General features: G+C 39.7%; 1 protein-coding gene across 1 annotated transcript in view; it reads right to left on the bottom strand.

The window, feature by feature from the left end:
- Nucleotides 1-1,152: 1,152 nt before the first annotated feature.
- PCSK5 (proprotein convertase subtilisin/kexin type 5) overlaps nt 1,153-12,362 on the bottom strand; it is a 602,002-nt gene continuing 590,792 nt past the window's right edge. Inside the window, exons 36-37 of the mRNA XM_072597475.1 lie at nt 9,693-9,879; nt 1,153-3,680 (exon numbers count right to left, since the gene is read on the bottom strand). Of these exons, the coding sequence (XP_072453576.1) occupies nt 3,274-3,680; nt 9,693-9,879 (594 nt within the window). The 3' untranslated portion in view covers nt 1,153-3,273. The remainder of the gene's footprint in view (nt 3,681-9,692; nt 9,880-12,362) is intronic.

Genomic DNA, 12,362 nt, shown 5'->3' with positions numbered 1-12,362 from the left:
CATCAGGAGATGATATGATTTATCCATCATCTCAGAGCTAGTATGCATTAGAGGCAAAACTTGAACCCAGAACTTCCTGATTCCAAGGCCAACCCCTCTAGTCATTATATTATTATATCATGCTGCTCCTTGTTGTAGTCTTGTGTCATCCCATAATTACTATATAATATGTATTTATACCTGTAAATTTTACCTGTCTAAATAAACTAAAACATTCTGCAGCATGGGGCATGCCTTGTTATTTCGGGTGTATCCTTCTCTACCCATAATTTAAAGAGAGCTAGGAACACAGTAGGTGCTCAATAGCTGCTTTGGGGTCGATCAATTGATTGCATCTCCAACGCAGAGCAATGTCCCTTTGTGGTCCAGCATTTATTTCCTTCCTACCCTCAGAGTTATGCTTATTATCTTCAACATCCCAACATATTACCCATTCTCTTGGTGTGTTCCAGGGCTCACTGATTCATTAGAAAATCCCCAAGGCTTTAGCAAACAGAAAACAAAACAAATCAAAAAAGTTTATTTCCCCCAATGTGTTTTTTATCTATTAAACACTTGTTTGCACATTGTTGCAAATCAACCTGGATATAATGTGACGTTTCCAGCAAGGAAGAGGGACATTAAGTTTTAACAGCAAATACAATCAGCAGACTTTCTCATTTTAAGTTACAAGCAACAACCAGATTTCAAGGACTTTTAAAATTTTAAACAATGTACCATAACCACCAGTCCTTTCCACATGGGAAACAACTTCTAGGTGTCCAAGAGGAGTGTTGGGGTCCCTGAAAGTGCTTTGAAAATACCAAAAATGAGAGACACTGTATCCACCATATCAACAGTGTTGTATGATCTCAGAGGAGTCTACAATAAAGGGGGCATAATCCACCTTGGCAAGGTGGCTGATTTGTTTATATTCTCTTATATTTCAATATTGGATTGGAAGAGAAGCAGAACACTTTAAAAAAGATTCTTGTAGCTGAGGAGGCAGTGTGGCAATGATTGCTCATTTGTATTCCTTACACATGAATTGCAGGTGCTACACTTGTCCCACCCCCCAATAGTGGAGACAATTTATATATATATATATATATATATATATATATATATATATATATATATATATATATATATATATATATATATATATATACACATGGTGTGTGTGTATGTGTGTAAATCGCTGAGGGGTTTTTAACCTTGGCTCCATGAACTTCTTTTGTAAAAGATATTTTGACAACCACATTTTAACATAATTTATTTCTTTTGTAATACTATGTATTTTATTTTATTCACTTAAAAATATTATTCTGCAAAGGGGCCCACAGGTTTCACTGCAGCACACACAAAAAGATCACAACCTCTGATACAGACTTTAAAGTTAGCTTTTTAAAAGAAGGTTCTATTAAAGCAACACAGACGTTCCAAGAAAGAATTCTTTACCATGAATGTAGGTGGTTACACTTTCCATTAAGAAGATGATTGCTTTAAAGGAAGATAATTCAAGTATTACAAAAATACTGATGACATTTTTTAAAAAGTCAGAAGGGTAAGAAAAAAAACCCCATGCAGAGACATATTTTCACAACATACTATTTCCTCCCCTTCCCACTTCCACTCCACTTTATGTAACTTGCAGATTGCCCAAAAATGGTTCATCTCCTTCCTGACATTCTTATCCCTGCCTCTACCTCTAGGATTTTCTTCTTTTCTTTTTTGCTTGTTCTAACGGGCAGAACAGCTGCACCATCTACTTCTGGCCATATCTGGGATGTAGTTTTTCTTAGGGGAACACTTTGATGGGAAGGCTAAATATGATCACTATTGACATTTCTGAAGCTGAGAGTTATCCCCACTCAAAGTCTCCGTGTAGACTTCTAATTTGGCAGGAGGCTCATTTAAAAACAAACCAATGAATGAAATGGGCTTTGCTTAATTATTTTGTACAATAAGGGTTCTTTTCATGTCATTGTTTATTTCAGGAAAGCCCTCTCCCTTCCTCCCTTTTGAAAGAATTCTAAAATTTGTAGTCAAATACATTTTACAATAGTGTGGAATGCTACAGAAATAAGTCTTGCAAGAAGGTATTGAGAGAAAGGCAGAGAGACACATACAGATGCACACACATACACACACATGCATACACACAGAGGAGACAATTTGTGGTGTATGAAATCAAATGTTGGATCTTTCCTTTAGCCTTAGACTCTATGTCCAAATGCTCTACTGAGAGTCAGCATCTCTGAAAGTCTGTTTTGAAAAGCATCCCTGATTTTGTAGCTAAGGCTGTTTTAAGGAAGAAGATATCTTTTTTTAAAAAAATCACATCTGTTTGGGGGTTGGCATTGCCAATTATCTTCTATTTCTTGATGTTTTTAGCTGGTTCTGCAGAATAGATAGTCTTGGGCTCTTGGAGAAAACAATCACATCAATAAAAGAGAGACAGTTATGCTCTTTGGAAAATTCACAGTTTTCTCCTACTTGAGCTCATTACTACCTGCCTCTCCATCCTGCCTTTTGTGGTCCTTTGGTGCCTAAGCATTATTGTCAGCCTATGGCATTTCAAATTGCTGTTAATCCTAGGAAATCCTCTGTTGTTTTCCCTTGACACTGCCGCTCTACGTCTTGGGAGAACATAAGCAATAGTGACAACTTCAACAGCAGATCTACTCCACTGTGGCATGTGCCAAATGTCAATGTGTGTGTATGTGTGTGTGTGTGTGTGTGTGTGTGTGTGTGTGTGTGTGTGTGTGTGTGTGTATGGATGACAGAGAGACACAGAGAGAGAGAGAGAGAGAAAGTTTTGGGAGTCTGGATAAATAAGAAGGGGTGAATTTTTTTGTTAATTCTCATAGTTTGACTTTGGGACAAAACTAAAAGTAAACAGTTAAAAAAAGGTCAGGAAAAAAATTAACACTACCTTAGGAAATTTTAGAAAGTCCCAGAAGTCAATCCCAAGTGTGGAAATGGGAGGTCTGTGGGGAATGCTTGATCATATGCAATTAGTAGAAAACTCACTTATTTTCACTCTGGGCTGCTACTGAAGCGATGGTGGTGGTGCCTTGATGTTTTACCTAGGGGAAAGACCTACTAATCTTTGCCTTTCTCTTGGATTTTAAATGAATATGAAATGACGCCTGAGTTTAAATACCCAGAGGAATAGAAAAAAAACATTTAAGGGTGTCCACAAAGCCTGAGCTGGGTTTGCCAGCAATAAAATACTCCCCAAAGTTAATCATTAGGAGTGGAAAAGTAATCCTATCAATATATTTGAATTTACTTAAATGAGTAGCTTTCATCATCATATTCCAACTCATCTTCATCATCATCATCCAGCAGACCATACTTAAATTTCCGATAAACTGTGCCATCTTGACCCATGTAGACAATGTCGTCATCTTCATCTTCATCATAGTCCCGGTCTCTGTATTCAATAACTTGGTCCTCCTGGAAATTGGTACTCTCTCGATAGCTGCTTTTATAGGAAGAAGTTTTGTTTTGGTATGACAGTTTCTCGTATCCAGCCTTCTGAGCCTTTTGGGATTTGGCCTGGGACCTCTTCCAGACATAGATGGTGACTCCAAAGAGGAGGACCAGCATGATGGAGGAAGTGATGAGTAGCCCTGTCCGCTTTGATGTTTCAGTCTGGGGTGTAATCACACCACGTCGAAAGCTGCACTCCTCTGGAGGAAAATAGAAGCAAAAGAAAGGAAGGAAGGGGTGGGGGTGGGGAGAATTAAGTTTTGAAGGTTAGCTGTTTGGAAAGTGTATCCTAAATGCTAGAAGCTCTGAATGTTACTCTAGTTTCCATGGAGGAAACACCTCTGGATGTCTAAAGGATTGAATCTTATATATCTGGACAAGGATTTCTAGGATATAGGGGCCATGAGGATCCTCCCAACACCCCGTACCATTTGGGATCAACTCAAAATGACTTCCAAATGGTCCCCTGTATCCTTCTACCAAATTACCCTTCCCCCAGGGGAAATATTGGGAAAGTCTACTCATGTTCCCAATTCTTGCTCTCTTGGCATATAAGGCCATCAACAATCTAGTTCCTACCTACCTTTCTTGTCTTCCTTCAAATTCTGTTCAAGTAAGAAAGACTTAAATCGTGACTTGGGTTGGAGATAAGAGCTGTATTTTAAAAAATTGTTTCTGCCATTTGTACTCATAATTTACAGAAAGTGGTTAGTTAGTCAACAAAGGATTGTTTTTTTATTCCTCATTTCCAAATAAATGTAAACTATCACAGGTAACTAAGGGGAGAATAGGAGACAATAAAAGAAGGATCTTTGTTTTTCCATCACCTGGGAGGTTGTAATTTGGAGTCAGTTGCCAGGGGATTTTTGGGGACCTCATCTTTATTCCTAAAATGGAAACTGTCACCTAAGGGAAGTAGACTGATATGGGATAGAGAAAAGAGCTATTCTCTGGGAAGGAGAGAGGGAGGGATACTTGGGGAAATTATGTTGGTTTTTTTTAAGACATCAAAAACAAACTCATTTATAATTTTAATAATGCTATCTAATATCTCAAGTGGATTTTGTCTGCTAGGTCATTCAATTGATACAATGAGCTTGAAGTTACTTACCTAATATTCCTGAAGCTAGGTGGTACAGTATATAGAACCCTGGACTGGATTGAAAATCTGAGTTCAAATTTGACCTGAGACAGTTATGTGTTCCTAGGCAAGTTTAACCTCTATCTCTCTTGGTTTCCCCATCTGTAAAATGGGGATACCAATAGTGTCTACCTCCCAGGGTTATTGTAAGGATCAAATAAGATAATATTTATAAATATTAGTACAGTGAGACATTTGTTGTTGAGTTGTATCTGACTCTTTGTCATCCGATGAACCATAATGTCCATAGAGGTTTCTTGTCAAAGATACTGGATTGGTTTTCCATTTCCTTCTCCAATGAATTAAAGCAAATAGAGGTTAAGTGACATGCTCAGGGTCACACAGCTAGTATGTCTGAGACTAGAATTGAACTCAGATTGTCTTTAATCTAGTCCCAACACTCCATCCACTAAGCCATCTAACTGCTTCCCAGACAAACAGAAGTGACTTGTTTAAATGTCTAAGCTTGGATTTGAACTCAGATCTTCCTGACTCCACGCTCAGTGCTCTATCCACAGAGCCATTTAGCTGCCCCAGCTTGACACATAGTAGGTACTTAATAATATTTATATTATTAAACTTAATAAAATTTAAATTAAAAATATTTATTTTACATGAATTATTTTCTAGCAAAAACCTCCTTTGTCCCCTTCTTTTTTCAGTGCAGCTAAGATCTGACCATTTTAAAAGAATAATAATTCTAATATTTATATAGCATTGTAGGTTTGCAAAGTGTGCTACCCATTTAACTCATTGGGTTTTTGAAGATCTAGCTCTCTCAAGCCAGGACTTAAATCTCAGTCTTCAAAATAGAAAACTGCTATATCACAGCTACCTCCCATTGTCTCCTTACAATAATAATCATATTTTTCAGCAGCAGTAGCTTTGCGTTGACTATGTCAGTCATTAAATATGCTAGTTACTGTGATACCAAGGCGGCATCTGGTCATTATTTTTCACTGCTCTTAAAAAGCTTCAGAGATTTGTGCTTCCCATGTGTTTTCATGTTTTTTTTTTCTATCCCTTGTTAGTTCATTTCTCTTAGGGGTCTACTCTAAACTTTAGGAATGAAGATGAGGTCACCACAAATTGCCTTGAAATTCATCCCAGAGTACACTGTCTCAGGGGTGAGTGTCTAGGTAAAGTAGGTACTAGTTGTTAATAGAAATTCATTAGGATCCCATAGAGCAGCCCCATGATGCTAGTAATAAAAGTGAAACTTTTATCAGGCATGTGTTCACTGGCATATGGCAATAAAAGGTCTTAATTCCTGGTTCATCAGGGGCATTGATATTATAAGGGCAATTATTCTTAATTGACACACCAAAGACGTAAGTTCAGTCAGGTCTCCAGGTGGATATACATGTACAAGGAGCTGAGGAAACCATCTGTTACTGGGAGGAGGAAGCTGGCAGGGAGTTGGAGATGTGAAAGGAGAAGAAGGAATGATTAGTGTTTGTAAATGCATATGGGTGTTGTTGCCAAGGCTGGTTATTGTATCCCATTCAATTCAACATTTTTTAATTAAACTCCCTCAATGAGTAAGGTTTTATTCTAAATTGTAGAGATACAAAACAAATACAAAACAAAACAAAAACATTCCAAGCCCTCTAAGGGGTTACCCTCTCCTTTGGGGTGGGGCAGGAATTCAAGATGAAGACAGAGAAGCAAATGCAAGAGATAGGAATAGGGACCAGAAGAGATGGGGAAAGGGACATGATGTGATTTCAATGTAATAGGAGGGAAACTCCCTTTGTCTATGTAGGTCAGCACCTCCTCTGCTTAGAATGCTGAAAGGATCAGAGACTTCTCCAGCATCACAAATAAATGAAAAAAGTATAAATATAACTTTGAGTGAGAGAGAGCACTGATGATTGGGGGAGTCAGGGACCTCTCCTCCCTTCCCTGCCCCCACCATAATGAGTGAGATGAGGAGATTGTGAAGACTTTTCATAATAAAAATATGGGGAATATTGAACTTTCTAAATGAAATTTCACTTCCATAAGGCCTCTGTCCTTGGATACCTGAATTTCAGGGCTTGTGAAAGTGCTATGGGCTGTAGCTGAAACTTGGAAGTCACTCAAATCTCCCCTTTGTTTGTTGTTCTGTTGCCACATCAATACTACCAGCTCCTGCTTCTCCCCCTCCCCTTTTTTTTAGAGTCACATCAGCAGTTGTTAGATATTAGATGAGGTAACTGTGTTGGGATAGATGAAGATTTCCCAGGGTTTGTCTAGTTTTTTCATGCTTAGATTGTGAGCCTGCTTCCCAGCCAATGGAGAGGTGGGATAGTGGGGAGGTGGGATTCTCTGCATTAGGGTATAAAAATTGTGCTTAAATTTCTATAAATTGTCTCCCTCCACCAGATTCCCTGACCTGGTGGAAGGATGTCCCTTTCTCGAGAATTGTAATAAATCTTTTTCTTTCTGTTCTTATTGAAAAACCTCTAATACTTCAGGGGAAAAATTGGTCTTTCAATGAAATAGAGGACTTTCAAGCATTCTTGATGAAAAGACCAGAGCTGAAAAGAAAATTTGACTTTCAAACACAAGAATGAAGAGAAGCATGAAAAGGTGAACAGCAAAGAGAAGTCATAAGGGACTTACTAAAGTTGAACTGTTTACATTCCTACATGGAAAGACAATATTTGTAACTCTTGAAACTTTTCAGTATCTGGGTACTGGGTGGGATTACACACACACTCATGCACATGCACACACACACACACACATAGAGACAGAATGCACAGAGTGAATTGAAGAGGATGGGATCATATCTTAAAAAAATGAAATCAAGCAGTGAGAGAGAAATATATTGGGAGGAGAAAGGGAGAAATGGAATGGGGCAAATTATCTCTCATAAAAGAGGCAAGCAAAAGACTTATTAGTGGAGGGATAAAGAGGGGAGGTGAGAGAAAAACATGAAGTTTACTCTCATCACACTCCCCTAAAGGAAGGAATAAAATGCACACTCATTTTGGTATGAAAACCTATCTTATGATACAGAAAAGTGGGGGATAAGGGGATAAGCAGGGTGGGGGGGATGATGGAAGGGAGGGCATGGGGAGGAGGGAGCAATTTGAGGTCAACACTCAGGGGAGGGACAGGATCAAAAGAGAATAGAAGTAATGGGGGACAGGATAGGATGGAGGGAAATATAGTTAGTCTTATACAACACAACTGTTACGGAAGTCATTTGCAAAACTACACAGATTTGGCCTATATTGAATTGCTTGCCTTCCAAAGGGAAGGGGTGGGGAGGGAGGGAGGTAAGAAGTTGGAACTCAAAGTGTTAGGAACAACTGTCGAGTAATGTTCTTGCCACTAGGAAATAAGAAATACAGGTGAAGGGGTATAGAAAGTTATTTGGCCCTACAGTTCAAAAGAGAAGGTGGAGACAAGGGCAGAGAGGGATGATAGAAGAGAGAGCAGATTGGTCATAGGGGCAATTAGAATGCTTGGTGTTTGGGGGGGGGAGGGGACAAAAGGGGGGAAAATTCGGAACCCAAAATTTTGTTTAAATGAATGTTAAAAGTTAAATAAATAAATAAATAGAAATTAAAAAAAAAAAGAAAAGAAAAAAACTCTTCATTTATTTAAGATTTTGAGTAAGGGTTTTTTTTATCCCACACAGTAAGAAGTGGCACACTAGGTTTTGGTTCTGAATGTAGGTATTCTAGGGAGGGAATGCATTCCAGACACTGGGGCAACCTGGGCAAAGATATGGATATAAGAGATAGGCTATTTTGTACATGAAAGGAAAATTACTATAAGCCTAATCTTAAATTTTCCTTGCGTTCCAATGACATAAATTTAACAAAATTTTGGTTGTGCAATGGTCTCCTGGTATGAGGAAGGGTTTAGGAAAATTGTCTGCTTATCCAATCCTGGACTCATTACCATGATCCCACTCTGAAACGTACAAAAGTATCTGCAAAGCAGATTCCACTCACCATTTGGTAAACCAGAAGCCCAAGTAGGGACATACTTGGCAAGGAGAAGTTTGCCTAAAATCTATTTATAGGAGAAATGCCATTTGAGGCCTTCTTGAATGTTTAGTTGATATGATTATGGAGACTAAAGGTACAGGTTCTGGTGGGTTGGTTGTGGAGTTTGGAGGTTTTTTGCGTATATACAGGCATATATCACAAACAAACCACAAATGGTTGTGATTTCAAGAGGGGAAGGAATTTGCAATGTTGAAATTTCTTCTGCAGATGAAGATCTGCAGTTTTCCTGTAATCTATGGTCTGAATTGCTTGAGGGTACTGAGGACTTATCCAGGGTCACATAGCTAGTATGCATCAATCAAATAACACAGGTCTTTCTGACTTCAAGGTTAGCTTTTTCTCCCTGGGCTCTGATGTCATCCATTGACATCATTAATTAGTTTCATTTAAAACATGACCAGGTAAAACAATTCAATTTATTACATAGGAACGATGCCTCAGGAAATCAGCAAATGACTTTACTGTAGGGTTCGTGACATTATGGGGGTTTGGTTTTTGTTAGTCATTTTATTAAGAAACAATATTGATCAGGGCAATGTAGGCCATACTAAATATGGAGAATGGGGGTGGGGTGGGGATGAAGGGATAAGTACTGAGAAGCAGGGCTTCTCATTATGTAGCCCTATACCAATAATGGCAGCTAAGCGGCTTAGGGGGTCTGGGGTCAGGAAGACCTGAGTTCAAATATGGTCTCAGACACTTACTAGCTGTGTGACCCTGGGCAAGTCACTTCACCCTGTTTGCCTCAGTTTCCTCCTCTGCAAAATGGGCTGGAGAAGGAAATGGCAAACCATTCCAGTATCTTTGCCAAGAAAACCCCAAAAAGGGTGATGAAGAGTTCCACATGACTGAAAATGATTAAACAACAACATCCCAACTATTAAGACTATGTTGACATCGCTCCCTGAAGATAACAAGACAACAATAAGAAGATATGAAACATAAAATGAAATCTTCAGTCAAGGAAATCATTACCATCTCTTCCCTGTCCATCCCTCTTCCTCATCCTGAGCACTGAACTTTTCTGTACCTACTCATACTGTGTGTTTTCCTATACTCACCTGTGTTCTCGTGGCAGTCACAGCAATCCTGAACATCTGTGGAACTTGAGCTGTTGCAACAGTGGATGCAGCGACCATCCTCTTCATATAGCATCATATTAGCTGGGCACATGGTGCAGTTTTGGGGGCCAGGGCCCTTGCATTCAATACAGCTCTCATGGCATTTATCACAATTAAATGTTTCTCCCTAAAAATGACCACCAAGAAATTCATTATTAGTTTTTTAAATGTATGGGGCCAGAGGTGGGGAATGAGGAGGAATTCACTGAAGGGCCCTTACTGGAGGACTGAGACTTGTTAATTCGTAAAATCATACAAAGTTGAGTTGGAAGGGGCCTGAAAGATCAAATAATACAATTCCTCATGTTTAAAGGGAATAGTATACCCAAAGAGGTTAACTGACTTGCCTGAGCTCACACAGTGTGCTGGATGATGAATGGTGGAGCCTGAGTCCCCTCATAATTTAGTAATTCCATAGCAGCTCATTGACGAGGTATACACTCTGGGAGCCCTCTCCCTGAATTTTCCCACTTGATTTGGCATTTGACTGAGTCTATAAACCTTCCATTATATCTGTTTTCCTTAAGCTGACTTAGCCCTCCATGGTCTGTTATCTCCAGACAGCCTTCAGCTACTTCCCACCCTATCCCATTCTCTGGGTTTCTGGAGTTCAACCTCTAGTTACCCCAGGCTACAGACCACTCCCATCAAGACCTTCCCCAAACCTCTTCTCTACTTGGCTAACCCTGGATCCCTCCCACAATCTTTCTGTATGTAAGAGCCTTCTTGTCTCCATAAAGGTGCTCAAATTTAATCTATGTCACTTCCAATCTGGCTTGCTTGTCAACAAAAGCATCACAAATGCTTGGGCTCCTTAAGAGTTTGGCCAATACAGTGAATCTTTAATACACTTTGTTTTTCTTGGCTGAAGAAAGGCTTGGGTTCAATTCATTTGGGCAGGACCTGGTGTGTTGATATTTTGGAGTTCTGAGCACCCTGAATCTCAACATCATGACAATCTGAAGAGTGGGATGGCAGTACTGGGCTCTGTTATTACAACCAGGAAGTCAAGGCAACTGAGCTATAGGGACAAGAAGGCAGCAATGTATACAACAGCCCAGAAAATGACATCAATCAACTTCTCTCTCACTCTCTGGTTTCTTCCAGTTCAGTTTTCTTTTAATTTTGCATATCTCTTTTCTTCAAGCAGCAGATAAAAGCTAGGAGAACCAGAAACTTTGGCTATGTTTGTTAATCTGATGTTTCAGAGCTATTTTTCATGGAAGGAAACAGAGAGTGGGACCCAGTGAACTCTGTGGCAGATCAGGAATTATTTATTATTCCTAAATAGTTTTTTTTTTTCAGGTATTTCTGTGTCTTTCTTTATTCTGTGCACTCCTAGAGAAATTTTAGGCAATGCTGAGAGCTGTTCAAGGTGTTATACACAGAGACAGACATTGAAGGTTTGGGGTGTTTATAAATGTGTATCATAAGGTCTACAAGGATTGTAGTATTGTCCTTGAAAATATTTCCCAAGTCTTTCCTTTGGTCTTGATCTGAGATTGTGGGACTTTTTTGATGTGGTGATGGGACCTGGCTTTCTAAAAGAAAAAGACCATGTTTTTGAAAGCCATCCAGTCCCTGAAATTTCAGCAGCCTAGATCACTGTCGCATCAGCCCAAGGCAAAGGGCCTACAGTTAGGTTAGGTACAGTTAGGTCACCTAATTAGCTTATCAGACATCCTTTTCCTGTTGCTCCTGGCCTACCCCAGACTACTTACCATTCCTTAATCCCACCCAGATTCTTTCACTGTCATTTCTGTATATAAGCATCAGTCTCACTCCCATTAAGCTGCAGGCTCACCAGGAACCCTAACCGCTTCCATTGGCATTAAAATAAACTTGACTGGGAACCACTGACTGGAAGATGGTTTGAGTGTGTGAATTCATTCCAGGCAGACTCTGCCCTACACCCTGACATTTTGGGGTTCCCAGCAACCCCAAGCAGCATCATTTTGAGTCAGGGGGCAAGGGACCCTGACAAATGATGTTATCACAACCCCTCTTCTTGTCCCAAAGCAATAATTTTCTTGACTTTCTTCTGAGATAAGGCAGTAAAGTGAAGAGTCACTTTTCAAAGTCTTGGAGTCAGGAATAACTGGATTTATGTCCTTCCCCTGACACAGGGTGGAGAACCTGCAGCCTCCGAGGACACATGACCTTCTAGGTCCTTGGGTGTGACATTTTGACTGAGTCTCAAGTTTTACAGAACAAATCCTTTTGTTAAGGGGATTTGTTCTGTGAAGTTTGGATTCGGTCAAAGGGCACCACTTGAAGACCTGGAGGGTCACATGTGGTCTCCAGGCCATGGTTGTCCCCATCGCTGCTCTGACACATACTGTTTGTGTGATCCTGCACAAGTTACTTAAACTCGCATTGCCCCAGACAAGATCCTGATCCAAATGGAGTTTCCTTTCTGAAAGTTTCCTAAAGTAATGAAAGCATAGCACAGTCGACATACTGTAGTGGCGTAGGACCTAGCAAAGTCTCTCTGTTTTTTTTGTTTTTGTTTTTGTTTTTGTTGGAGGCAATCAGGGTGAAATGACTTGTCCTGGGTCACACAGCTAGCAAGCATCTGAAGCCAAATTTGAACTCATGTCCTCCTGACCC

Source organism: Notamacropus eugenii, chromosome 3 (assembly GCF_028372415.1).
Source record: "Notamacropus eugenii isolate mMacEug1 chromosome 3, mMacEug1.pri_v2, whole genome shotgun sequence".
Lineage (NCBI taxonomy): Eukaryota > Metazoa > Chordata > Mammalia > Diprotodontia > Macropodidae > Notamacropus > Notamacropus eugenii.
This window is presented reverse-complemented; position numbering and strand designations above follow the sequence as displayed.